The following is a 23,709-nucleotide window of genomic DNA, read 5'->3' on the forward strand; positions in this document are numbered from 1 at the left end:
TGTCCTAGACTACCTGCTCTGTTAGTGCCTGGATGCTTAAAGCACTTGAGTTTGCACCCCTAGTTTGGTTGGAAAACACTGTCCTTTGCTGCAGGGCTCTCACTGTGGTAAGCACTTGGTATAGGGTTTGTTCTCAATACATTTCCCTTGCCTTTTGCCCTCTTCCCCTTAGCTCACAAAGTTGATGTGAAATAATAGCTGAGAAAGTGCGTGTAGACAGCTCAGTGCAAGCCAGGTGTGTCTTCCCTGGCTCATTAGCTCCATTCGATGAAGAGTTAAACGTGCAAGGTGAAGCGTGACACAAACACCCACAAGCTGCCTTAAAGGGAAAGATGGCTAATTTTGACTACATAAAAATAAATTCACAAAATAAAAGACAAGGTCAAAAGACAAAACACAAGCCAGAGGAAAAAATCACAACACACGATAAAGCAGTAAATCTCTTTACATAAAATCAGTTCTCAGATTTCAAAAAAGCAAAACACCAACAACTTAGTAGAAACTTGCACAAATGGGAGCAAAGATCGAGCCACTGCACTCCAGCCTAGGCGACAGAGTGAGACTCTGTCCCCTCTCCCCTCCAAAAAAATTAAAAAAGAAAAACTTCCACAAATGGTAACAAACAGCAGTTCATAGAAAGAAACCAAATAGGGCCAGGCACGGTGGCTCACGCCTGTAATCCCAGCACTTTGGGAGGCTGAGGTGGGCGGATCACTTGAGGTCAGGAGTTCGTGACCAGCCTGGCCAACATGGTGAAACCCCGTCTCTACTAATAATACAAAAATTAGCCATGCATGGTGGCAGCCTTCTGTAATCCCAGCTACTCAGCAGGCTGAGGCAGGAGAATCGCTTGAACCCAGGAGGTGGAGGTGGCAGTGAGCTGAGATTGTCCTGCTGTGCTCCAGCCTGGGCTATAGAATGAGAATCTGTTTCAGGAAAAAAAAAAAAAAAAAGAAACCAGCCAATATATTTATGAAAAGATACACAAGTTCAGGCATAATTAAGAAATACACATTTAAAAAGCAGTGGAAGAACATATTTCACCTGTCAATGATACAAACAAAAAATACTCATCATTAGTGAAGGTGAGGAAATGAGGACTTTTGTACTGTTGACGGCATAACCTCTTTTAAATGTAATTTGACAGTATCTCCCACTATTATAAGTGTACACACTCTGACTTAGCAATGCCATGTTAAAAAAATTTCCCTACCAGGCCAGGTGCAGTGGCTCACACCTGTAATCCCAGAAATTTGGGAAACGAGGCGGGTGGATCATGAGGTCAGGAGTTCGAGACCAGCCTGGCCAAGATGGTGAAAACCCAACTCTACTAAAAATACAAAAATTAACCAGGCATGGTGGCAGGTGCCTGTAATTTCAGCTATTCAAGAGGCTGAGGCAGGAGAATCGCTTAAACCTGGGAGGCGGAGGTTGCAGTAAGCCAAGATTGAGCCACTGCACTCCAGCCTGGGCGGTGGAGCAAGACTTCCTCTCAAAAAAACAAAAAACAAACAAAAATCCCTACTGATATACTTACATTTGTAAATGTATGTAAGAATAATTATTGCAGGTATTTATCATTTTTACCTTATAATTTATATAGCCTTGACAGTTTTCCCAGCCTTCAGTATTGGCTGCACCCAAGTAACCTATCAAAAAATGCAAACCTGAAGATGTAACACACTTGCTCAAATCCCTTCAGTGGTATCCCATGATCTAAGGATGAAGTCTAACCCCTTAACTTGATTTATGAACCCTCTTCGTATGTCACTGCCCTCCACCACTTCCTATTTTACATTTTAATTATTAGTAAACACATGTGCACACACACACACAGCTATTTCACGCTTCAGTGCCTTTGTTCATCAATCATCAGTTGGTCCACAAATTTTTTTTATTTTTAAATTTTTTAAAATTTTACTTATTTTTTTGAGACAGAGTCTCACTCTGTCGCCCAGGCTGGAGTGCAGTGGTGAGATCTTGGCTCACTGCAAGCTCCACCTCCCAGGTTCACCCCATTCTCCTGCCTCAGCCTCCCAAGTAGCTGGGATTATAGGCGCCCGCCACCATGCCCGGCTAATTTTTTGTATTTTTAGTAGAGACGGGGTTTCACCGTGTTAGCCGGGATGGTCTCGATCTCCTGACCTCGTGATCCACCCTCCTCGGACTCCCAAAGTGTTGGGATTACAGGCGTGAGCCACCATGCCCGGCCCACAAATCTTTTTTAATACTACAGCAGGTATTGTTCATTGCTTACTACATTAGTTAGGAATTGCATTCAGCTGCTAATAAGAAAGACCCAACTATAGTGGCTTTAGTAAATTAAGAATTTATTCTCTAAAAGAAATCCAGGCTGGGTGCTGGGGGCTCACGCCTGTAATCCCAGCACTTTGGGAGGCCAAGGCGGGCGGATCACAAGGTCAGGAGTTCAAGATCAGCCTAGCCAACATAGTGAAACCCCGTCTCTACTAAAAATACAAAAAAAATTAGCCGGGCGTGGTGGGCACCTATAGTCTCAGCTACTTGGGAGGCTGAGGCAGGAGAATCGCTTGAACCAGGGAGGCAGAGGTTGCAGTGAGCTGAGATGGCACCACTGCACTCCAGCCTGGGTGACAGAGTGAGACTCTGTCTCAAAAAAAAGAAAAAAAAAAAAAAAGCAAAGAAAAGAAATCCATAAGTAGGCAGTTCAGGACTGGTAAGGTAGCTTTGTGTAATCAGGGCTTCCACTTACTATTTTTTTTTTTTGAGACAGTCTCACTCTGTCACCCAGGCTGGAGTGCAGTGGCGTGATCTCAGCTCACTGCAAGCTCTGCCTCCCGGGTTCACGCCATTCTCCTGCCTCAGCCTCCCGAGTAGCTGGGACTACAGGTGCCCACCACCATGCCTGGCCAAGTTTTTGTATTTTTAGTAGAGACAGGGTTTCGCCATGTTAGCCAGGATGGTCTTGATCTCCTGACCTTGTGATCCACCCGCCTCCACCTCCCAAAGTGCTGGGATTACAGGCGTGAGCCACTGCACCTGGCTGCTTCCACTTATTTTTTTTTATTGGCCAGAACTGGGTCATAAAGTCACCCCCACGTGTAAGGAAGGTATATCAGTTTGAGTTTGGCTGCAGTATCTGCTTTAGCTAGTTTAAAAAGAATGGGGCTTACCAGGGTGACGAGGCTAAGCGAGCTGTGATTGAGCCACCACACCAGCCTGGGTGACAGAGCAAGACCCTGTCTCAAAAAAAAAAAGAAAAAAGAAAAGGAGAGAGGGAAAGGAAGGGAGGGAGGGAGGGAGGGAAAAGAAAGAGAGAAAGAAAGAGAGAGAAAGAGGGAGAGGAGAGGAGACGAGAGGGGAGGAGAGGAGAGGAGAGGAAGGAAGCTTATAGGTTATTAGTGACTTACAGAATCATGAGATGAAACTAACCTGGGCTGGATTTATAGTAACAATTTCTAAATCCATTCCATGGAACTGGGCTGCCAAGGTAGCTGATACTTCTGCCATGACCTTCATGAACTCTGCTTGCCAAACAGGAAGCTGCCCTACAGTGGCTGACTCCGGAAGCATGCTGCCTTTGCTAGACATACGTGATGGTTAATTTTTTGTGTCACATTGACTGGGCCAAGGGACGCTCAGATCACTGGTTAAACACTATTTCTGGATGCTATGAACCGAATGTGAGGGAGGCTAAAACAGGAGGATCTTGAGCCCAGGAGTTTGAATCCAGCCTAGGCAACAAAGTGAGAACCCATCTCTAAAAACAAAACAAAACAAAACAAAAAGTGTCTGCCAGGGGCACCTAACTCAGTTGTAAGGGATCAAGGAAGGCAAAGAGGGATGAAAAGAACCTTCGAGGCTGGGCACGGTGGCTCACGCCTGTAATCTCAGCACTTTGGGAGGCCGAGGCGGGTGTATCACCTGAGGTCAAGAGTTCGAGACCAGCCTGGCCAACATGGTGAAACCCTGTCTCTACTGAAAATATAAAAACTAGCTGGGCGTGGTGGTGGACGCCTGTAATCCCAGCTACTGGGGAGGCTGAGGCAGGAGAATTGCTTGAACCCAGGAGACGGAGGTTGCAGTGAGCTGACACGGTGCCACTGCACTCTAGCCTTAGCGACAGAGTGAGACTCGTCTCAAAAAAAAAAAAAAGAAAAGAAAAGAAAGAAAAGAAAAGAAACTTCTAGACAGAGGAAAAAGCAGGCAAGTAAAACATGATACTTGAAGGAAAGTGCATTGAGGGGGGTGGATTCTTCATATATATTATTTCATTTAACCCACAAAATCCTAGAAATAAGTACTATATTACTTCCAATTTTCAAATCAACGAGGACCTTGAAAGGCATGTTAAAGGATTTAGACATAAGGGTTACCAGAAATCTTCTATAGAAATGCTGAGGTGTTGGGTGCTGGGGAGCTCCTGGGAAGCACAGATTTCCCAAGAACATGAAACTCCATAAACCTACCAACAAACAAAACGGACCAGGAGAGGTTATTTGCAATGTATATCTGTTAATTGATAAAAGATTAGTATCAGGCCAGGCGCAGTAGCTCATGCCTGTAATTCCAGCACTTTGGGAGGCCAAGGCAGGTGGATCACTTGAGGTCAGGAGTTCGAGACCAGCCTGGCCAACATGGTGAAACCCTGTCTCTACTAATAATACAAAAATAAGCCAGGCTTGGGGGTGGGGGCCTGTTATCCCAGCTACTGGGGAGGCTGAGGCATGAGAATGGCTTAATCACTTGAACCCAGGAGGCGCAAGTTGCAATGAGCCGAGATCACACCATTGCATTCCAGCCTGGGTGACAGAGTGAGACTCCATAAAAACAGAAAAGAAAAGAAGAAGAGAAGAGAAGAGAAGAGAAGAGAAGAGAAGAGAAGAGAAAAGAAAAGAAAGCAAGAAAGAAGATTAGAATCCCATACATCAATTTTTAAAAATACAAATAGTCGGCCGGGCATGGTAGCTCACTTTGTGCAAAGGGTCTCACTTTGTGCAGTGGCACTATCATGGCTCACTGCAGCCTCAACCTTCCGGGCCCAGGCGATCCTCCGTCTTCAGCCTACCGAGTAGCTGGAATTATAGGTCTCAACATCTTAGCACATGTATCTGAGTTGTTTTCAGAAACCTGGACCCCCACCAGGTGGATCTGCTGGCATGTAGACCTCAGATGCGGGGGCACTGAGGACTGAAATCTGACCTCCGTTCTTTGTTCTAAATTTCTTCCTGAGGGGTCTGGAGGAAGTCATTCCCATGGGCCAGACTGTAACTTCCTTTCTGGTGACCCCAAGTTTTTAGACAAAACTTCACTTACTTAACCCATCACAAACAAATCAGGGAGTGTTTGAATCCACCTATCATCTCTAAGCACCTCTGCTCCAAGGTACCCCACCTTGGCGAGGGGGAGGGTGGGGGGCGGGGTTTGTTTGGGTGGAGGCCCTAGATAAGGTATAGCAGCTAGCCAGAGAGTAAAGGCTTATCCACATGAGAAAATGTTATTTGTTTGAAGAACTACAAGGTTTATATATGATGGCTGTTGCAAAATGGAAGATAGTCATTCATTTTCTTTTCTTTAAACAGGGCCTTGCTGTTTTTGTGTCCTGTGTGGTTATCAAAGGGGTAGGGAGCCCATGTCCATGTGTAACCTCACCAGTGGACCAAAGTTTCCAGGTTCCTGGGAGAGGGCTCATACACACAGAAGGATGACACTCTCTAAAAGGTGACTTTTGTCTTTTGGGGCACAGGAATCTCTGACATATACGTATGTAACACAAAAGAACACATATGTAAATACACACACACGAAGGATATTCAAATCAGTTTTCTACCTGGCTGCAATTGCAACATTATCCCCTCTAGTTAACTGTTCCTTCCAGTTAATATCTTCCTTGTCGATCATTATTTTTTTCCCTTGGAGACTTTTGAGAACAGCATACTTATTGTCCCTTAAAAATGAGATGGTGGCCAGGCACGTGGCTCACGCCTGTAATCCCAACACTTTGGGAGGCCGAGGTGGGTGGATCATGAGGTCAGGAGTTCGAAACCAACCTGGCCAACATGGTGAAACCCCGCCTCTACTAAAAATAGAAAAATTAGCCGGCCGTGGTGGCACAACCCTGTAGTCCCAGCTACTCGGGAGGCTGAGGCAGGAGAATAGCTTGAACCTGGGAGGTGGAGGTTGCAGCGAGCCGAGATTGCACTGCACTGCACTCCAGCCTGGGCGACAGAGCAAGCCTCTGTCTCAAAAAAAAGTGAAGCTGGTAAAATTTGAGAAAAGGGTTGCTGATTCCTTATAGTAATTTGCTGAAAGCTTTAATGGGATGTTAATTTCAGGACATAATTTATATTATCCCTGAGGTGTGAATACATAATATAACCTTAGTTTGAATGTTTCAATTACTTCCACATTCTGGACTCTCTGTGTAATCATTCTTGAATACTTTTTTAAGAGTTAAAAAAAATTATTATTTTACGTAACAAGAAGCCTACGCTGGAGTGGCTCCCTGGCTAGTTCATTCTATTTAATTTGGTGACTATTAGATGTCTTTATGTTGCTGGGCTCCTTCTCTTTTCCACTTTGCCATCTCAGATAAACTCCCCTTATTTAACAAGACATTTGCAGCAGGGCCAGGTGTTCCTTCAGTGTCTAGATGAGAATATCAATGGGAAAAAGAGGCATTTCTTCCCATATGTGTCCCTTCATCACAGAAGAAAACCTTCCCTCAAGTCCCCTAGCAGACTTCCCAGCAGGTCTCATTGGCCAGCTTGAATAATTTTAAAACATTCCTTTGCATTCAGAATTTGTAGTATTTAAGTAGTTATTTGCAAAGTTTATTCTTAACATAAAATTTAAATGTTTAAACAGAAAAGGAAAACACTAGTGTCTAACATTGACAATTAAAGCCACTGTGGCTACCTCATTATTTTGGATCCTGGCAGAAATCATAAGTATAAGTAATTTAGTTAATTTTCACCAAAATTATCTCAGTAAAGTTCATATATTTCAAGTGTTTAAGAATCAATTTTCATTTAGATCAGTGCCCTAGTTTCTGACAATTTAGTGTATTTTTCCACAGATTTAGAACTTTAACCTTGACGAGAGGTATAAATACTATGATTATCTCAATGTCAATATTATGTTTAAAAATAATTCTGCTTGAGGTAAAAGAATCGTATATAGAGAAGTCATGCATTTATGACTAGGGTCACTTACATTTCTCTTTCATTAACTCTATTTTGACATGCTTACCATTGAGCAAGGAAAAGCACAAGGATGTGGTTATTACAGCCAACTTCCTACCAGTTCCAACCCCATTTTCTGCTGTAAACATCTGGGGGACATGGGAGGCTCTCTAAATCATTCACTAATAAGAAAAAGGGCCGAGGGCCAAATGTATTAAATTACTAATGAGATTCACATATGTAAGTGCAGACTATAGATTATGACAGCCCATAAAAAATAATCTCCTATATATCCCTGAATCGACATGTATGTCTATCTACAAAATGTAAACTTCCTAAGGTAATCATGATTATATTATCAAAGAACTGCTATTTTTTAAAAGTTGCTTTTGATAAACTAACTATATCATGTTTAAACCATGAAACTTTCCCCTTGAAGTGGTTTTAGTTGTATTTGCAATTGTCAGCATTGGCTCAGTTCAGCAACTTAGAGATCAGTGACCCCCAGGGAGGCACTCATTGCTGGAAAATGCTGAACCCTTTTTATAATGCCACGCAGGATGAAGAAATAATGAGCTGATGGGGCAAATCTTAGAAATGGTCTATTTTTGCACGCTGCAGAGAAAATGTACTACTTTAATAGTATTTTTTCAATTTAATTTAGTTACAAAATCAATACATATGCATAATAAAAATCCAAATAGGAAAGAATGATATAATAAAAAATAAAAAGATCACTCTCCCCACAAACCCAAGTTTCACTCCTAGAGGCATTCATTATAAAATCACAAACAGGTTCTTTTTTGTTTTCTTGTTTGTTTGAGACAGAGTATTGGTCTGTCACCCAGACTGGAGTACAGTGGTGCAATCTCAGCTCACTGCAACCTCCACCTCCCGGGCTCAAGTGATTCTCGTGCCTCAACCTCCCAAGTAGCTGGGACTACAGGCACGTGCCACCATGCCTGGCGAATTTTTTTGTATTTTTTTTTGTAGAGACAGGGTTTCACAATGTTGCCCAGGCTGGTCTGGAACTCCTAGGCTTGAGCAATCCACCGGCCTTGGCCTTCAAAAGTGTTGGGATTACAGGTGGGAGCCACAACGCCCAGCCATAAACAGGTGTTTTGTAGTCTCTTAAAAAAAAGTCCTATGCATTAACAATCATATATATGCTTCTTTTTTCTTTTTCTTTCTTTTTTTTTTTTTTTTTTTTTGTCAGACAGGGTCTCACTCTGTCACGAAGGCTGGAGTGCAGTGGTGAGATCAGATTCACTGCAGCCTCGATGTTCTGGGTTCAAGCTATCCTCCCACCTCAGACTCTATGTAGCTGTGACTATACCACCAGGCATGTACCACCATACCCAGATAATTTTTTTATTTTTTGTAGATACCAGGTCTCCTTATGTTGCTCAGCTGGTCTTGAACTCCTAGGCTCAAGTGATCCTCCCTCCCGTCCAGCATTTTTTAAATCTAACCAAAAATGTAGTCTTTCCAAATACCTTCTGCACCTAGCTTTAAAATTTTTAAATATCTTGAAAATTTTTCCAAATCAGCACATATGTGTGATTCATTTATTTATTCATTCAACAAATATTTATTAAGTGCTAGGGACTGTATTAGGTGCCAGGAATAAAAAGGTGAATAAGACAAGAACTTTCCTCTTACAGGATTTATATGCAGTGAGGGTGTAAAAGTATGCAAGTAAATAAACAAGAAAATTGCAGATTATGCTAAGTGTTTTTTTTGGACAGAGTTTCACTCTTGTTGCCCAGGCTGGAGTGCAATGGTTCAAGCAATTCTCCTGCCTCATCCTCCCGAGTAGCTGGAATTACAGGCATGAGCCATCACGCCCGGGTAAATTTTTCTATTTTTAGTAGAGACAAGGTTTCTCCATGTTGGTCATGCTGGTCTCGAACTCCCGACTTCAGGTGATCCGCCTGCCTCGGCCTCCGAAAGTGCTGGGATTACAGGCGTGAGCTACCGCACCCGGCCTATGTTAAGTGTTAATGAAGGAAATTAAAAGGGAGATGTTTTGGAGTTGGCCCACTTTAGGCAGGTAGGGGAAATGTGGCCTCTCTGAGAAGTTGACATTAAAATTGAGATTAAAAAAAAGGAAAGAAGTCAGCCATTCAAAAATCCAAGACAAGAGAATTCCAGGCAACAGTAAAGGCCTTGGGATGTGAAAATTATTTGACATGTTCCAAGAACTAAGAGTGGGCCATGATGACTGAAGCATCACCAGAAAGGAGAAGCAGAAAATGAGATAGCCCATGTGAAGATAGGTGGATTTTTTTCCTTTTTAAAATGTCTTTTAAAAAATTATTTATTGTAGGCCAGATGTGGTGGCTCACGCCTGTAATTCCAGCACTTTGGGAGGCTGAAGTGGGTGGATCACTTGAGGTCAGGAGTTTGAGACCAGCCTGGCTAACATGGTGAAATCCTGTCTCTACTAAAAATACAAAAATTAGCCAGGCAGTGGTGGCAGGCACCTGTAATCCCGGCTACCTGGGAGGCTGAGGCAGGAGAATCACTTGAATCCGGGAGGTGGAGCTTGCAGTGAGCTGAGATGACACCACTGCACTCTAGCCTGGGCGACAGAGTGAGTACTCCATCTCAAAAAAAAATAAAAAATAAAAAATTGTTTATTGTAGTAAAATACATGTAACACAATTTACTATCTTTTTTTTTTTTTTTTTTTTTTTTTTTTTTTTTTTTTTTTTTTTTTGAGACGGAGTCTTTCTCTGTCCCCCAGGCTGGAGTGCAGTGGCGCCATCTCGGCTCACTGCAAGCTCCGCCTCCCGGGTTCACACCATTCTCCTGCCTCAGCCTCCCGAGTAGCTGGGACTACAGGCGCCCGCCAACACGCCCGGCTAATTTTTTGTATTTTTAGTAGAGACGGGGTTTCACCGTGTTAGCCAGGATGGTCTCGATCTCCTGACCTCGTGATCCGCCCGCCTCGGCCTCCCAAAGTGCTGGGATTACAGGCTTGAGCCACCGCGCCCGGCAACAATTTACTATCTTAACCAATTTTAAGTGTATGGTTCAGTGTTATTAAATACATACCATCCACAGATTAGGAGAAAATATTTGGAATATATAAAGAACAAAAATTACAATTTGTTTTGCTGGGCTTAGATATTCATACTCTATGTTACTTAAGGCAAATTGAAATTTTTACTGGATTTTGTATTTGTTTCTTAGATTTCCAGTTTTTAAAGGAGAGATTGGCCAGGCGCTGTGGCTGATGCCTGTAATCCCAGCACTTTGGGAAGCCAAGGCAAGAGGATCGCTTGAGGCCAGGAGTTGGAGACTAGCCTAGCCACTCTCTTGTCAGTATCCCTTGATGCACAAAATTTTTTAATTTGATGAAGTATAATTTATTTTTCCTTTTGTTGCCTGTGCTTTCAGTGTTATAGCCAAAAAATCACTGCCAGATCCAGTGTCATGAAGATTGTCCCCTATATTTTCTTCTAGAATTTTACAGTTTTAACTCTTAAATTTAGGTCTTTGATTCATTTTGAGTTTTTTTTTTATATAATATCAGATAAAGGTCCAACTTCTTTATTTTATTTTATTTTATCTTTTTGCATTGGATATCTAGTTTTCCCAGCACCATTTGTTGGAAAGTCTGTCCTTTCCACATAGATGGTATTGGCACCCATGCCAAAAATCAATTGGCCATACACACAAGTGAATATCTTAAAAGTACAACGGGAAATGATGGACACTAGTAATCAAGGCTTCTAGGCAACTCTAAGTCTCTAGATTAACTTTCTTAAGCCCTTTTGGAGATGATAGACTCGAAAGGGAAAAGGGAGTTCTAAATTCCAAAAATCCCTTTACTGAGAGCAAAACATAAATTAGTGAACATTAAACTTTTCATTTTTCCAACAAGAAACTACAGGAAAAAAAGTTTTGCATAGGAAGAGGAAACTCAAGAAATGAACTCAAGAGAGGAAGTCAAGGAAGTCTTCAATAGAGATGAAAAAATACAAAGGCTTCAACAGAAAAAGAGAGAGAGGAAGAGGAAGAGGAGAAGGAAGAGGAGGAGAAGGAAGAAGAGAAAGAAGAGGAAGAAGAAGAGGAGGAGGAAGTGGAAGAGGAGGGAGAGGGAGGAAGAAGAAGAGGAGGAAGAAGAGGAAGAGGAAGAAGACAGGGGCCTGGTGCAGTAGCTCACATCTGTAATCCCAGCATTTCAGGAGGCCAAGGCAGGCGGGTCACTTGAGGCAAGGAGTTCAAGCCCAGCCTGGCCAACATGGTGAAACCCCATGTCTACTAAATTACAAAAATTAGCCAGGCTTGGTGGCAGGTGCCTGTCGTCCCAGCTACTCGGGAGGCTGAGGCAGGAGAATTGCTTAAACTCAGGAGGCAGAGGTTGCAGTGAGCTGAGATCCTGCTACTGCACTCCAGCCTGGGCAACAGAGCGAGACTCTGTCTCAAAAAACAAACAAACAAACAAAAAACAGAAAAAAAATTTTGGTATACTCAGATAAGGGAATACCATTCAGTAATAAAAAGGAATTAACTACTGTAACACACAACTGCATGGATGAATCTCAAAATAATTATGCTGAGTGAAAGCAGCCAGACCAAAAACACAGTGCACACTGGCCCATCAAATTGTATAGATTAAATATGTGCAGTTTTTTGTATGTCAATAATACCTCAATAACACTGTAAATAAAGTATATTCTGAATGATTTCATTTAAACAAATTAAGAAAAAGCAAATTGATCTATAGTGACAGAAAACAAATCAGTGGTTCCCTGGTGCAGTTGAGGGGAGTGATATGAGGGTGACGGTGACTTTTGGATTAGGGAATGAAGAAATGTTTAGGGATGATGAATATGCTGATTATCTTGAATGTGGTGATGGTTTCACAGGTGATGGTTTCACATATGTCAAAACTTATCCAATTTTTCATTTTCAATATGTGTAGTTTTTGTATGTCAATAAAGCTATGCTAAAGCAAAGCTATTTTTGCTTTTGTAACAGAAGCGGAACTGGAAATCTGTATCCATTCTTTGTCAGAATTCCTGTATCTTTCATCATATCCTTGTAATCTTCTCTCACTTTGAATAGTAATGAGAAGAGAGCTCATGGATTCACAGCAATATGCTCACACTTTAAAGTTAAGTTTCCCCTGTGTGCAGGCACTATTAGCAGCCTACCGAACAGCCGTCTCCCTTCCCTTTCTGTCAGAGTCCACTTTCCCATATTATAAGCTGATAATGCCTTGACTTGTAACCCAATCAAGGCCAATGAGACCTGAAAACAAGTCTACTGTGGGCATTCTGGGGAAGATTTTCCAACCTGGTTTAAAAGAGAAACATGTGAAATGTCCCTCCTTCCCACCTTTGAATATTGTTATATGAAGACATAGCTGGGTGCAGTGACTCACGCCTGTACAACCCAGCAATTTGGGATGCCAGGGCAGGTGGATCACTTTAGGTCAGGAGTTCGAGACCAGCCTGGCCAACATGATAAAACCCCATCTCTACTAAAAATACAAAAATTAGCTGGGCGTGGCGGGAGGCACCTGTAATCCCAGCTACTCTGGAGGCTGAGGCAGGAGAATAGCTTGAACCTAGGAGGTAGAGGTTGCAGTGAGCCAAGATCCCGTCACGGCACGCCAGCCTGGGCAACAGAGCAAGACTCTGTCTCAAAAAACACAAAAAGAAAAAAGATATGATGTTTACAGCTATGGGAGGCTTTTTGCAACTATGAAGGGAAAACCAATAATCTCAGAGAAGTCAACCAGCAACCCTGACAGTGTTTTCCTGCTAAATCAATCAACCCGAGAGCCATCTAACTCTGGATTTCTTATAACATAGAATAATATACTCCTCATTTTCCAGAAGCTACTTTAGTTGCATATTTTGTTACTTGCAGTTGAAAACATACATTTAATGACATTATTAATCAAAGTAACTGACATAAAATGATAACCTGAAATGGGTGGCTGCACAGTTTTGGCAACATCTAAATTTTAGTCAAGATATTTAATTGTATCCTTTCTGAAGAAAGAACATAGTAAGTCAATAAGGCAGTGGCCCCTTCCTAATCCATCTACCCAGCTCAGCTATTTCTTCCTAGTAGGGGCCAATGAATGCCCTGTGAATGCCTGCAGGAGACAACACAAAGCTATTAGCAACGCAGGAGCTATCCTCTCTGGAACCATGGCAGGGGAATTGTCCATGTTTGCCTCCAGTTATCATATGGCCCTGGGCTCAGTGGCACCAAGAACTTGCCTAAATTGTTGCCTTAGCATCTATGGATTTAATGTCCAAACTAACTCTCACTTGTACCTTTTAGTAATGGTGGCTCCCACAGCTTCCCCTTCACACTGGAGGTGACAGCCCAGGTTGCAAAATTGTGGAAGCAACATCCAGCCAGGAATCCTAGTCCAAGAAGCAGGTTGAGGTCCATGTCACTACTTAACAGGAGAAACGGCTTCCATTTGGAGGCCCAAGCAAAGACTTTCAAGCTTCTGTAAAACACTTTGCAATCCTTTGTTAAAGGAGGTACAATCACAATTTGTTTTGCTAGGCTTACTAGGCTTAGATATTCATACTCTATGTTACTTGAGACAAATTGAAATTTTGTACTGGATTTTGTATTCGTTTCTTAGATTTCCAGTTTCTAAAGGAGAGATTGGCCAGGCGCTGTGGCTTATGCCTGTAATCCCAGCACTTTGAGAAGCCAAGGCAAGAGGATAGCTTGAGGCCAGGAGTTGGAGACCAGCCTGGCCAACATAGTGAGACCCGCTGCATCTCTACAAAACGTTTTAAAAATTAGCAGGGCATGGTGGTGAGCACTTAGCTACTCAAGACTGAGGTGGGAGAATCTCTTGATGATCCTAGAAGATGGAAGCTGCTGTGAGCCATGACTGCACTACTGCACTCCAGGCTGAGCAACAGAGGGAGACCCTGTCTCTAAAAACAAAACTAACCAACCAAAACACACAAAAAATTGGCCGGGCGCGGTGGCTCACACCTGTAATTCCAGCACTTTGGGAGGCAGAGGCGGGTGGATCACGAGGTCAGGAGATGGAGACCATCCTGGCTAACACGGTGAAACCCCGGCTCTACTAAAAATACAACAAAATTAGCCAGGCGTGGTGGCGGGCGCCTGTAGTCCCACCTACTCGGGAGGCTGAGGCACGAGAATGGCGTGAACCTGGGAGGCGGAGCTTGCAATGAGCCGAGATGGAGCCACTGCACTCCAGCCTGGGCGACAGAGTGAGACTCCGTCTCAAAACAAAACAAAACAAAAGCCAAAAAAATTAAAGAGAGATGACCTATCTTTAAATGAGTCAATTGTTTAATCATATGCTTTCATGTGTATTCTTTCTGGCAACAAGATCATAAACCTTTCTCCTCCAGCATCAAGCCCAGTGCTTTGCAGCCAGGATTCTATAATACAATGAGAAAAACAGAAGTAATAAGACATGGAAATCAATAGCAAATTACAACATGTTCATAAACAAGGTAGGTAACTGTTTTATGAATGCTATGTATACTTTTTTTGTTGTTTGTTTGTTTGTTTTGAGACGGAGCCTCACCCAGGCAGTGAGGTTTTGAGACGGAGCCTCACCCAGGCAGAGAGTGCAGTGGCACTATGTTGGCTCACTGCAACCTCCGCTGCCCGGGTTCAAGCGATTTCTTGTGCCTCAGCCTCCCGGGTAGCTGGGACTACAGGCACGCGTCACCACAATCGGCCAATTTTTTTGTGTTTTTAGTAGAGATGGGGGTTTCACCATGTTGGCCAGGCTGGTCTGGAACTCCTGACATTGGGTGATCCTCCTGCCTAGGCCTCCCAAACGTCTGGGATTACAGGCTTAAGCCACTGCGCCCAGCCTTTTAGGGCATATTCTGCTCGTTTGCATCCACTGCAAACTAGTAGATTAATCATTGACTAGCTCTAGCAGAGCTACTCCTGAGCCTGAAAAGCCCCTGCGGGAAGTCACAAAGCCCCCACATAAACTTGCTGTGTGGCACACAGCGTCGCCACACAGCGCAACCAGAGCAGAGGGCTAAAGTGCGGGCCTCATCTCCCCTCCGCCCTCTCCCCAGAGACCCTGCACTCAGCTCCCCCTTCGCACTCGCGGAGGGGCGGGGCCGCATACCGGAAGGGGCGGGGTCACCGGAGTGCCTAAGAGCTGCCCTCCGATGTCGCTCTTCCTTTCCCGCGCGACCGGCGAGGGAGGAAGAAGCGCGAAGAGCCGTCAGTCATGCCGGTGTGGTGGCGGCGGCGGAGCCTGCGGGCCCGTAGCTGGGCTCTGCGAGGTGAGAGTGATCGCGGTCTTAGGTCTTCCTCCTCTACGTGCCGGGTTCCTCCGCCATATGGGTGCCGAGCGCGGCGCCCTTGTCCCTTCCCCGGGCGCAGCGGAGCGGGCGGCTGCTGCGTAGGCCAAAAAGCTACGCTCCCGGTGCCCCCAAGGCCCACGAGCTTTCCCCACAAGCCATCTGCGCAGTCGCGTTTTGTGAGTAACCACCTGGGAGGCTTAGCTGACCTTTCTCCGTCAACACCGGTTCACTGTCCTCTGCTTAGAAACTGGTCAAGGGCCTTCTGACTTAAGGAGGTGCCTGCAAGGGACCGTCGGGGGGTTCGTGCTCCACCCTCCCTTGGCCAGATCTCTCGTGTCCCCAGCAAAGCTGTGCGTGCGGCCTTGGCGGTTTCAGGCTCTTAATAGGCAGCTTGTTTTCCTTAAAAGGGAGCATTTTATAAATAGGAAGGTGATTATCCCTTAGGTGTTTCAGGACGACCCTTAGTTAACCGTACTTTGTGAGTGGCTTTGAAATTGTAATAAGCGCAGTTTACTGAGTCATTACTAGTCTCGACCCATTCGTAGAGCTAGTCGGTATTTGTTCCTGGACCTTCCTTCGTAATACGCTCTAAAGTCAAGGCATGGAGGTGGGAGAACAACACGTGCGAGTATAGGAGGCCCTTAGGCTAAATGCCCGCTACACACGGAGATGCTTGTATTTACATAGAGATGTGTATTTCTGGACATAATACAGAAGAAACCGGTCAGCAACTGGGAGGCTGGGAAAACCTGTTAGCTATTCAGAAACTTTTTTTTGTGTGTGTGCCAGAGTCTGTTCTGTTGCCCAGGGTGGAGTGCAGTGGCGCGATCTTGGCTCACTGAATCCTCCACCTCCTGGGTTCAAGCAGTTCTCTGCCTCAGCCTCTTGAGTAGCTGAAATTACAGGCACCTGCCACCATGCCTGGCTAATTTTTGTATTTCTAGTAGAGACGGGGTTTCACCATCTGGCCAGGCTAGTCTTGAACTCCTGACCAGCCTGACCACTCGTGATCCACCCGCCTAGGCCTCCCAAAGTGCTGGGATTATAGGCGTGAGTCACCGCGCCCAGCCATAGAAACAAATTTTAAAATTTCATCAGTGAGACTTGGTATAGGTTGTTTTTTTTTTTCTTCAAATTTGAAATGCATTGCTTCGTCTGAAATAATCATTAACTGCCAAGAAGACGAATGTCATGGCTTATCCTTGAAATATTTTTGGTATTCTTATTTTTGAGGCTTCAGTAGCTTGAATTCTGTTTTCACTGGTAAGTGCTGGGACTTCTAAAAATTTCCAAACTAAATAATTGATAAAATTGGTAGTGCAGGAAAGTTCTGAAGCATAATACAAAAGAATCCACCGATACATTTGAGAACTATATTACCAATACTAGGATATCTATTGTTTACATTTCCCTGCTTCCTATTCATAGGTATCCACCATTTGGAATTTTGTGCCCATCAGTCTTTGGGTTTTGTTGGGGAGGGGGGTCATGTGGATAGCTTTGTGGGTTTTTTTGTTGCTTTTTTGAGATGGATTCTCGTTCCCGTCGTGCAGGCTGGAGTGCAGTAGCGCGATCTCGGCACACTGCAACCTCCATCTCCCAGGTTCAAGCGATTCTCCTTCCTCAGCCTCCCGAGTAGCTGGAATTACAGGCACCCACCATCATGCCCAGTTAATGTTTGTATATTTAGTGGAGACAGGGTTTGGCCAGGCTGGTCCAGAACTCCTGACCTCAGGTGATCCACCTGCCCCGGCCCCCACAAAGTGCTAGGATTACAGGCGGGAGACACCGTGTCCGGCCCATTTTTTAAGCTTTGTAAAAACAGGATTATGCATGTAGTTGTCTGTAGTTCCTGTGAATCATAATATTAAACTGAAACTTTTTTTGTTTCAGTTAATTTTTTTGAATTATTCAAACCAGTAGTTTATATTCCTAATATTGTGTGAAATATTTTCAGCATTTCAGCACATGAAAATGATTGTTTTTGCAAGGTCTAACCTTGTATGTCTTCATAAATCATTTCCTATTGCTGCCTGGCTCAATGATTTATTCTCCTGAGGTGCTGTATGACATGATTTTTTGCCCCAGTCCATGTTCTTTGCAGTTTTTAGTTAACTTGGGACTTATTTTTACAGGAATGTGTCCAGTAAAAATGCCAATATAGGTATCCCTGTTCTAAAACTGCTAGGTTTGCCGTTATAATGTTTTTAGGTGAAGGTCTTGACGTTAGTTTTTATACATCTAACCTGGCTCATAGCTCATCCTCGTGGAGCTGTGAGACAGAAAAGCAATGGCTGTGTACTATGACCATTATGTCTTAAAATCAAAACTGCCACAGTGAAGGAGATCATGAAATGTTTCCACCATTTTCCTGCCAGTGCTAATGGCTCCTGTTTCCAGTTTGGAATAAGCTCATTTGTGGAATTATTAGGTGCTAATCAGACAAACATACTCAGTTACAGAGGTTTGGGTTTGTCAGTATTGGCTATCAAAAAAGCAGAAAAAGGTAATCGAATAATAGTATTTTTTTATTAAAAAGTGGTTTGGGAATCTGAAAGGTAAGTTGCAAGTACAGTTCCTAAAGGAATGAGATTCTCTTCTTGGACCATTCCTACATATAAGATGCCCAACAAAATGCAAATAAAAATGGGAATTCAAAATGTAATATTTAATTTCCAGGTGCAAGAAAGCCTTTGAGGTGAAGGTGTATGAAGGTCATCATGACAAATGTTTTCCAAAAACTTGTAGAAGGCTGTGAAAAAACTACTAGGATCACGTGGCATGTATCGAGGTACCTAAATTTAATTAATGTTAGTTATGTGAGGTTTAATAGCTGGCACAATGATGACTTAAATTACTTTTTGCCGTTTACCCAGCTGAGGGTGTCTTTGAAGAAATAATTTTAAGACTGAGATGCCAGTAATGTACATTGATTAATTACTGATATGTATGTAAGGCAATAATTTAATTAAGGGTGAATATTCTTTCTTTTTAGCATATAGGTTGCTGTAGATGAATGTTCTTAGCTGTCATGTTTAAAAATACTTCTGCTTCCTTCGTTACCTCAAGTAAGTGATTTGTCAAGCAACTCTGTCTGCTGACAGTTCAGAAAGTATCTGATAAACTTCAAAGGGTGGGGGCAGATTCTTGTTGAAGTTGCTTTTGCATGTGTGGTATTCTCAACATTAATTTTTTGAGGGGCACTTGTGAATATTGAGGTTATATGAGAACTTTGAGTTATGGAATGATTTTCACTGTGGTTTCTGACTTTGTTTTGGAGGTGTGGCATGCAGCATTTTGGAAGGAAAATTGAAGACTTGTTCAAGAAAACATGAACAGAAGCAAATGATGAAAATGAGCATTTTACTTGATGTTGATAACATCACAATGAATTATGGAGAAAAATACATATTTTGCTAACTTTTAATTGCTGAACAATAAAGTGTTTTCTTTTAAATCAACTCTAAATAGCTCCATTCTCATAGTCACTAGTCAGACCTGTTTTGAACATATTCGAAAGATAATCTTGTCAATAATTAGCTTATTTATGGGTGGTGATTCTCATTGAGGCCGACAGCTGGGGAGACATTGCTTGTACCTCTAGGTTCCCTGTCTGTCTTCCCCTTCAGAGCCTGCTGTTGTACCAGGTGGTTGGAATCTTAAAACTCTTTAATACCAAATAGCAATCAAATTCCCCCTTACAGATAAAGGTTTCACCTTTTTTATTCAGTTTGCTTTCATCTTTGTGAACAAAAAAGTCATCCTAATACTAGTACATGTAATAACTAAGCAGTATGCTATGTTAAGAGAAATGACTGAGCAGACCAGTCTGTCTAGGACTAAATTGGCAAGAATTCTAAAGCTGAATTTATATCTGGGTGAAGGTTTAGAGCTAAATCTTTTCTCCTGTTGAGTACTAGCTTACAAATTCCTTTTACCAAGGTTATAGTTTTTATATGATAAATGGTATAAAACCTGTATAGCAACATCTTAGTCACTTCCCTCAGTATAGACTTGGGGGGTACAAGTGCAGTTCTGTTGCATAGGTATATGAAGTAGTTTGGAGTCTGAGCTTTTTGTGCAGCCATTACCTGAATGGTGTACATTGCACCCATTAATTTTTCATCTTGCACCCCACCCCCTTCTAATTCTCCAATAACCTTTAAAATACCATTGGCATCATATTTAATGTTAATGAATTACCTCCCATAATTTCTGAATGTACACGTCTACTCTTTAATGAGAAACTTAAACATTTTAATTTTTTTGTGGTGAAGTAACCATCTTTGAGACTGAGGTTGGGTTTTTTGAGCTGGGGAGATTAAGGTGGCAGTGAGCTATGATTGCATCAGTACACTACAGCTTGGGTGACAGCTACATATAAATATGTATATATAAATATAGATAAGTAAATAAAAGCCATCTTGGTGCCATGCATGGTGGCTCACTCCTGTAATCCCAACACTGGAAAGCTGAGGTACTGAGATGGGAGGATAACTTGAGACCAGCCTGGGAAACACAGCAAAATACCATCTCTACAAAAAATGCAGAAGTTATCCCAGGGTGGTAGCATGTCCCTGTAGTCCCAGCTACTCGAGGGCTAAGGTGGGAGAATTGCTTGCAAGGTCAAGGCTGCAGGGAGCTGAGATGGCGCCACTGCCCTCCAAACGGTGACAGCCCATCTCAAAAATAAAAATAAAAAATAGTGTTTTTAAGCTTTCCAATTGTAAAAGGATCCTAGTTTTATAAAATAGGAATGTGTTTTGCCTTCCCCACAAAGAGCCAGACATGTTTGAAATGTAGTATTTGAGAAGCACAAAATAAACGTCTTAACATTATAGAACTGTAATATGTAAATATTTTGTTGAAAGCTACCTTTGTTGCCAGTCGTGTTGGCTCATAACTGTAATCTTAGCACTTTGGGAGGCTGAGGCAGGCAGATCACCTAAGGTCGTGAGTTCAAGACCAGCCTGGCCAACATGGTGAAACCTTGTCTCTACTAAAAATACAAAAATTAGCCGATCATGGTGGAGTGTACCTGTAATCCCAGCAGCAGAATCGCTTGAACCCGGGAGGTGGAGGTTGCAGTGAGCCAAGATCACACCACTGCACTCCAGCCTGGGTGACAGAGAGACCCCGTCTCAAGAAACAAAAACAGAAACACTACCTTTGGCTTCTGAAAACTAATACTGTTTACTCCCTGCTACTAGTAGGTATTCAATAATAGTGAACAACTTCCTCTGGGTCCTGTGGAGAATGGGAGAGGTCCAGCTGTGTAGTTAAGCATCTCTGTTAAGGGACCAGTTTTGAAAGAATTGATGCATGGTAACATCTTGGTTAATAAAGTGGCAATTTGGTAATGACATTTTGCTTTTCTGTGAATAGAACTGATCTTTTATTAAAGTTATGGAAACTGAACTAAAAAGGATTTATAAATTTTACAAGATGGATTTGTTTTCTCATGGTGCCCCTATCTTTTCAGAGCAGATATCTTCCCTCCAAAAATGAGGACTAGATTTGCAAGTTGGTTTCTTTGCCTTTTGGAACCTTTCTTGTAACCAGTTAGGGTTAGAGAGCCAGTTTGTAAGTTATTGGCTCCTTGTTTCCGTGTAAAGTATTTTTTTCATTTAACCTAGCATATACATATGGAAAACTTCCAAGGCTTTTCCCAATTCCATATTTAGGGCTTCTAAAACAGTAGTATGTAATGGACATGCCAGTAAAAAGTATGAAAAGGCCTTACATTTGAAGCTTCGGGTTATATAAAGTATTTACTCATCAGTTTAGCAAGTTCACAAGTGGAAGAAAAATGTTTTAGAGTAATTTGTAGGTAAAGAGTTATTGCCATCTTGTGACAGTAGAGTGAACTACATAAAGGTTGCCATTTTACACACTGCTTAAATTGCAACATTCTTTACATTTTTACCTGTTCACCACTGGTATTCTGGGCTGACAGGTTTTTCTTTATAGTATTCTCCTTGACAACTTTATCATTTTAAATTGTCCACATTGTTCTAAGTTTTAAAATTCTGTTGGTTTTAGAGGTTTGGATTAGTATTTATCCCATTAGCAATTAGTTTTGACGGGACTATATTTTATATTTTTAAAAATAGTATTGTAACATATTCCTGTACAGAGTATTATCAAAGCATTACTTCAAAGTCACTCTCAAAATACTCACACTTTTTCTCCACTGCTTAAGTAGGAATTAACAAAAATTCCTTAAATTGCTTATTCATCACTAGAGAAAATAGTTGTCCCAGGTCCATATGTGGCAATAAATTGTTCCAGCTGTTCTTGGCACTGAGTCAGATAGAGATCCCTTTGCTCTAAGTATTCTTCATTATACAGTTCAAATGGAAATACTGCATTCGGAGCAACACAAAATACCGTGGCCCCTAAATGAAGAAGATAATAGAGTGTAAATGACAAATACTCCTTAAAATGACAAGTATGAAATCACATTTTCAACCAAAATATTTTAATGGAATCTTAAAAATTAAGTCTGAGCCCATGTGGTTCTGTGAAAAATAAAAGTTAAAAAATTAAGTTCTGACCTATTCAGTAGAGTATTTCAATAATCATTGAAATCTGACTCTTGTTTTCTGAAACCCAGAAAGCAGGTTCAGTAAATGCACAAACATTGGTACCAGGGCCAATGGAAGAAGTATGTTGATGTTTATATTTTAAAGTTTGGAACTAGAAATTTGTCTTCTACTGAAATAGTCATTATAGTTTTGAAGCTGAAGAGTGATGTGAGGAGGCGACAGGAGTAGGGAGAAAAGGTACTGGAAGGTAGGGAAATACTAATCTTTATTTGATAAAGGTTAAGTGGACGATCAAAGATAAAGACATTGTAGTACATTTCTCAGTTATTAAAACCATTCACATAAAGGCTGACAACATAAATCTATGGAAGGGTTTCAAGACCATTCTAGGGGAAAGGACAGACTCACTTTGGATTTGGCCATGATTTCCTGAATGTGACGTCAAAAGTACAGGCACCAAAAGAAAATACACATAAATGGGACCACATCAAAATTTAAAACTGCATAAAACAATACAGTCAACAGTGAAAAGGCAACTCATGGAATGGGAGAAAATACTTGCAAATCATATTTCTGATAAACGGGTCTATAAATCCACAGTAAGAAAATAATCATTAAAAAATAGGCAGAGAACTAATATTTCTCTAAAGAAAAACAAATGACCAATAAGCACATGAGAAAGATGTTCAACATCACTAATCACTAGGAAAATACAAATCAAAACTACGATGAGCTACCACCTCACACCCATAAGGATTTATTATAAAAATAAACAGAAAATGACAAGTGTTAGGATGTGGAGAAATTAGAAGCTTTGTGCACTGTTGGGAATGGAAAATGGTGCACCCACTGTGGAAAACAGGATGGCAGTTCATCAAAAAGAGTAAACAATTACTGTATGATACAGCAATTTCACTTCTGGGTATATACCCAAAAGAACTGAAAGCAGGGTCTTAAAGAGATATTAGCACACCCACGTTCATAGCAGTGTAATTCACAATAGACAAAGGTGGAAGCAACAGAAATGTCCATTGACAGGTGAATGGATAAACAAAACATTGTATTTACATACAATAGGATATTATTCAGCCTTAAAAGGAAGGAAATTCTAATACATGCACAATATGGATGAACCTTGAGAACATTATGCTAAGTGAAATAAGCCAGTCATGAAAGGACAAATATATGATTCCACTTATATGAGGTACCTAGAATAGTCAAATTCATAGAGGCAGTAGAGTGATGGCTCCCAGGAGGAGCAGAGGAGGAAACGAGGAGTTTTTGTTTAATGGGTACACAGTTTCAGTTTGGGAAGATGAAAAAGCTCTGGCGACGAACAGTGGTGATGGTTGCACAACAGTGTGAATGTGAATGTACTAAACACACTGAACTGAACATTTTAAAATGGTTAAAATAAGTAGATTTTATATTTTACTTCAATTTAAAAATTGACCATGAGGAGGTAAGCTCTTCTCTTTTATTCATTAATTCATTGAACAAGCACTTAATGTGACAGGCCAAGAGTACAGTTTAGCAACTGTGCCAAGCAGTGCCCACCTTCCTAGAGCCTCATAAGAACAGCCTCAGACTTCTGACTGCTTCCTTTCCTACCTGATCTTCTCTGAAAGCTTACTATCTCTTAAGAACACTGCTTTCCTTATGCCTCTCCAAAATGAAGCTATTTTTTCCCCA

General features: G+C 42.0%; 1 protein-coding gene, 2 long non-coding RNA genes and 1 other non-coding gene across 5 annotated transcripts in view; 2 read left to right on the forward strand and 2 right to left on the reverse strand.

The window, feature by feature from the left end:
- Positions 1-13,562, reverse strand: part of LOC134737210 (uncharacterized) — a 22,891-nt gene extending 9,329 nt beyond the window's left edge. The window contains exons 1-2 of the long non-coding RNA XR_010121873.1: positions 13,469-13,562; positions 4,356-4,444 (exon numbers count right to left, since the gene is read on the reverse strand). This is a non-coding gene — a long non-coding RNA (uncharacterized lncRNA). The remainder of the gene's footprint in view (positions 1-4,355; positions 4,445-13,468) is intronic.
- A 1,736-nt stretch (positions 13,563-15,298) lies between these two features.
- On the forward strand, positions 15,299-18,930 carry LOC129486378 (uncharacterized). The gene is made up of 4 exons (XR_008658944.2): positions 15,299-15,448; positions 18,149-18,260; positions 18,465-18,537; positions 18,750-18,930. It is a non-coding gene; the product is annotated as an uncharacterized lncRNA (long non-coding RNA).
- On the forward strand, positions 18,302-18,390 carry LOC129487085 (small nucleolar RNA SNORD87). The gene has a single exon (XR_008659210.1). It is a non-coding gene; the product is annotated as a small nucleolar RNA SNORD87 (small nucleolar RNA).
- Positions 18,931-20,043: 1,113 nt separating the features above from the next.
- The window catches only part of MCMDC2 (minichromosome maintenance domain containing 2), a 49,804-nt gene continuing 46,138 nt past the window's right edge, over positions 20,044-23,709 (reverse strand). For both annotated transcript variants that reach the window (XM_055286186.2, XM_055286184.2), the window contains exon 15: positions 20,044-21,867. In XM_055286186.2, coding sequence (XP_055142161.1) covers positions 21,701-21,867 — 167 coding nt within the window. In that variant the 3' untranslated portion in view covers positions 20,044-21,700. The remainder of the gene's footprint in view (positions 21,868-23,709) is intronic.

Source organism: Symphalangus syndactylus, chromosome 7, assembly GCF_028878055.3.
Source record: "Symphalangus syndactylus isolate Jambi chromosome 7, NHGRI_mSymSyn1-v2.1_pri, whole genome shotgun sequence".
Lineage (NCBI taxonomy): Eukaryota > Metazoa > Chordata > Mammalia > Primates > Hylobatidae > Symphalangus > Symphalangus syndactylus.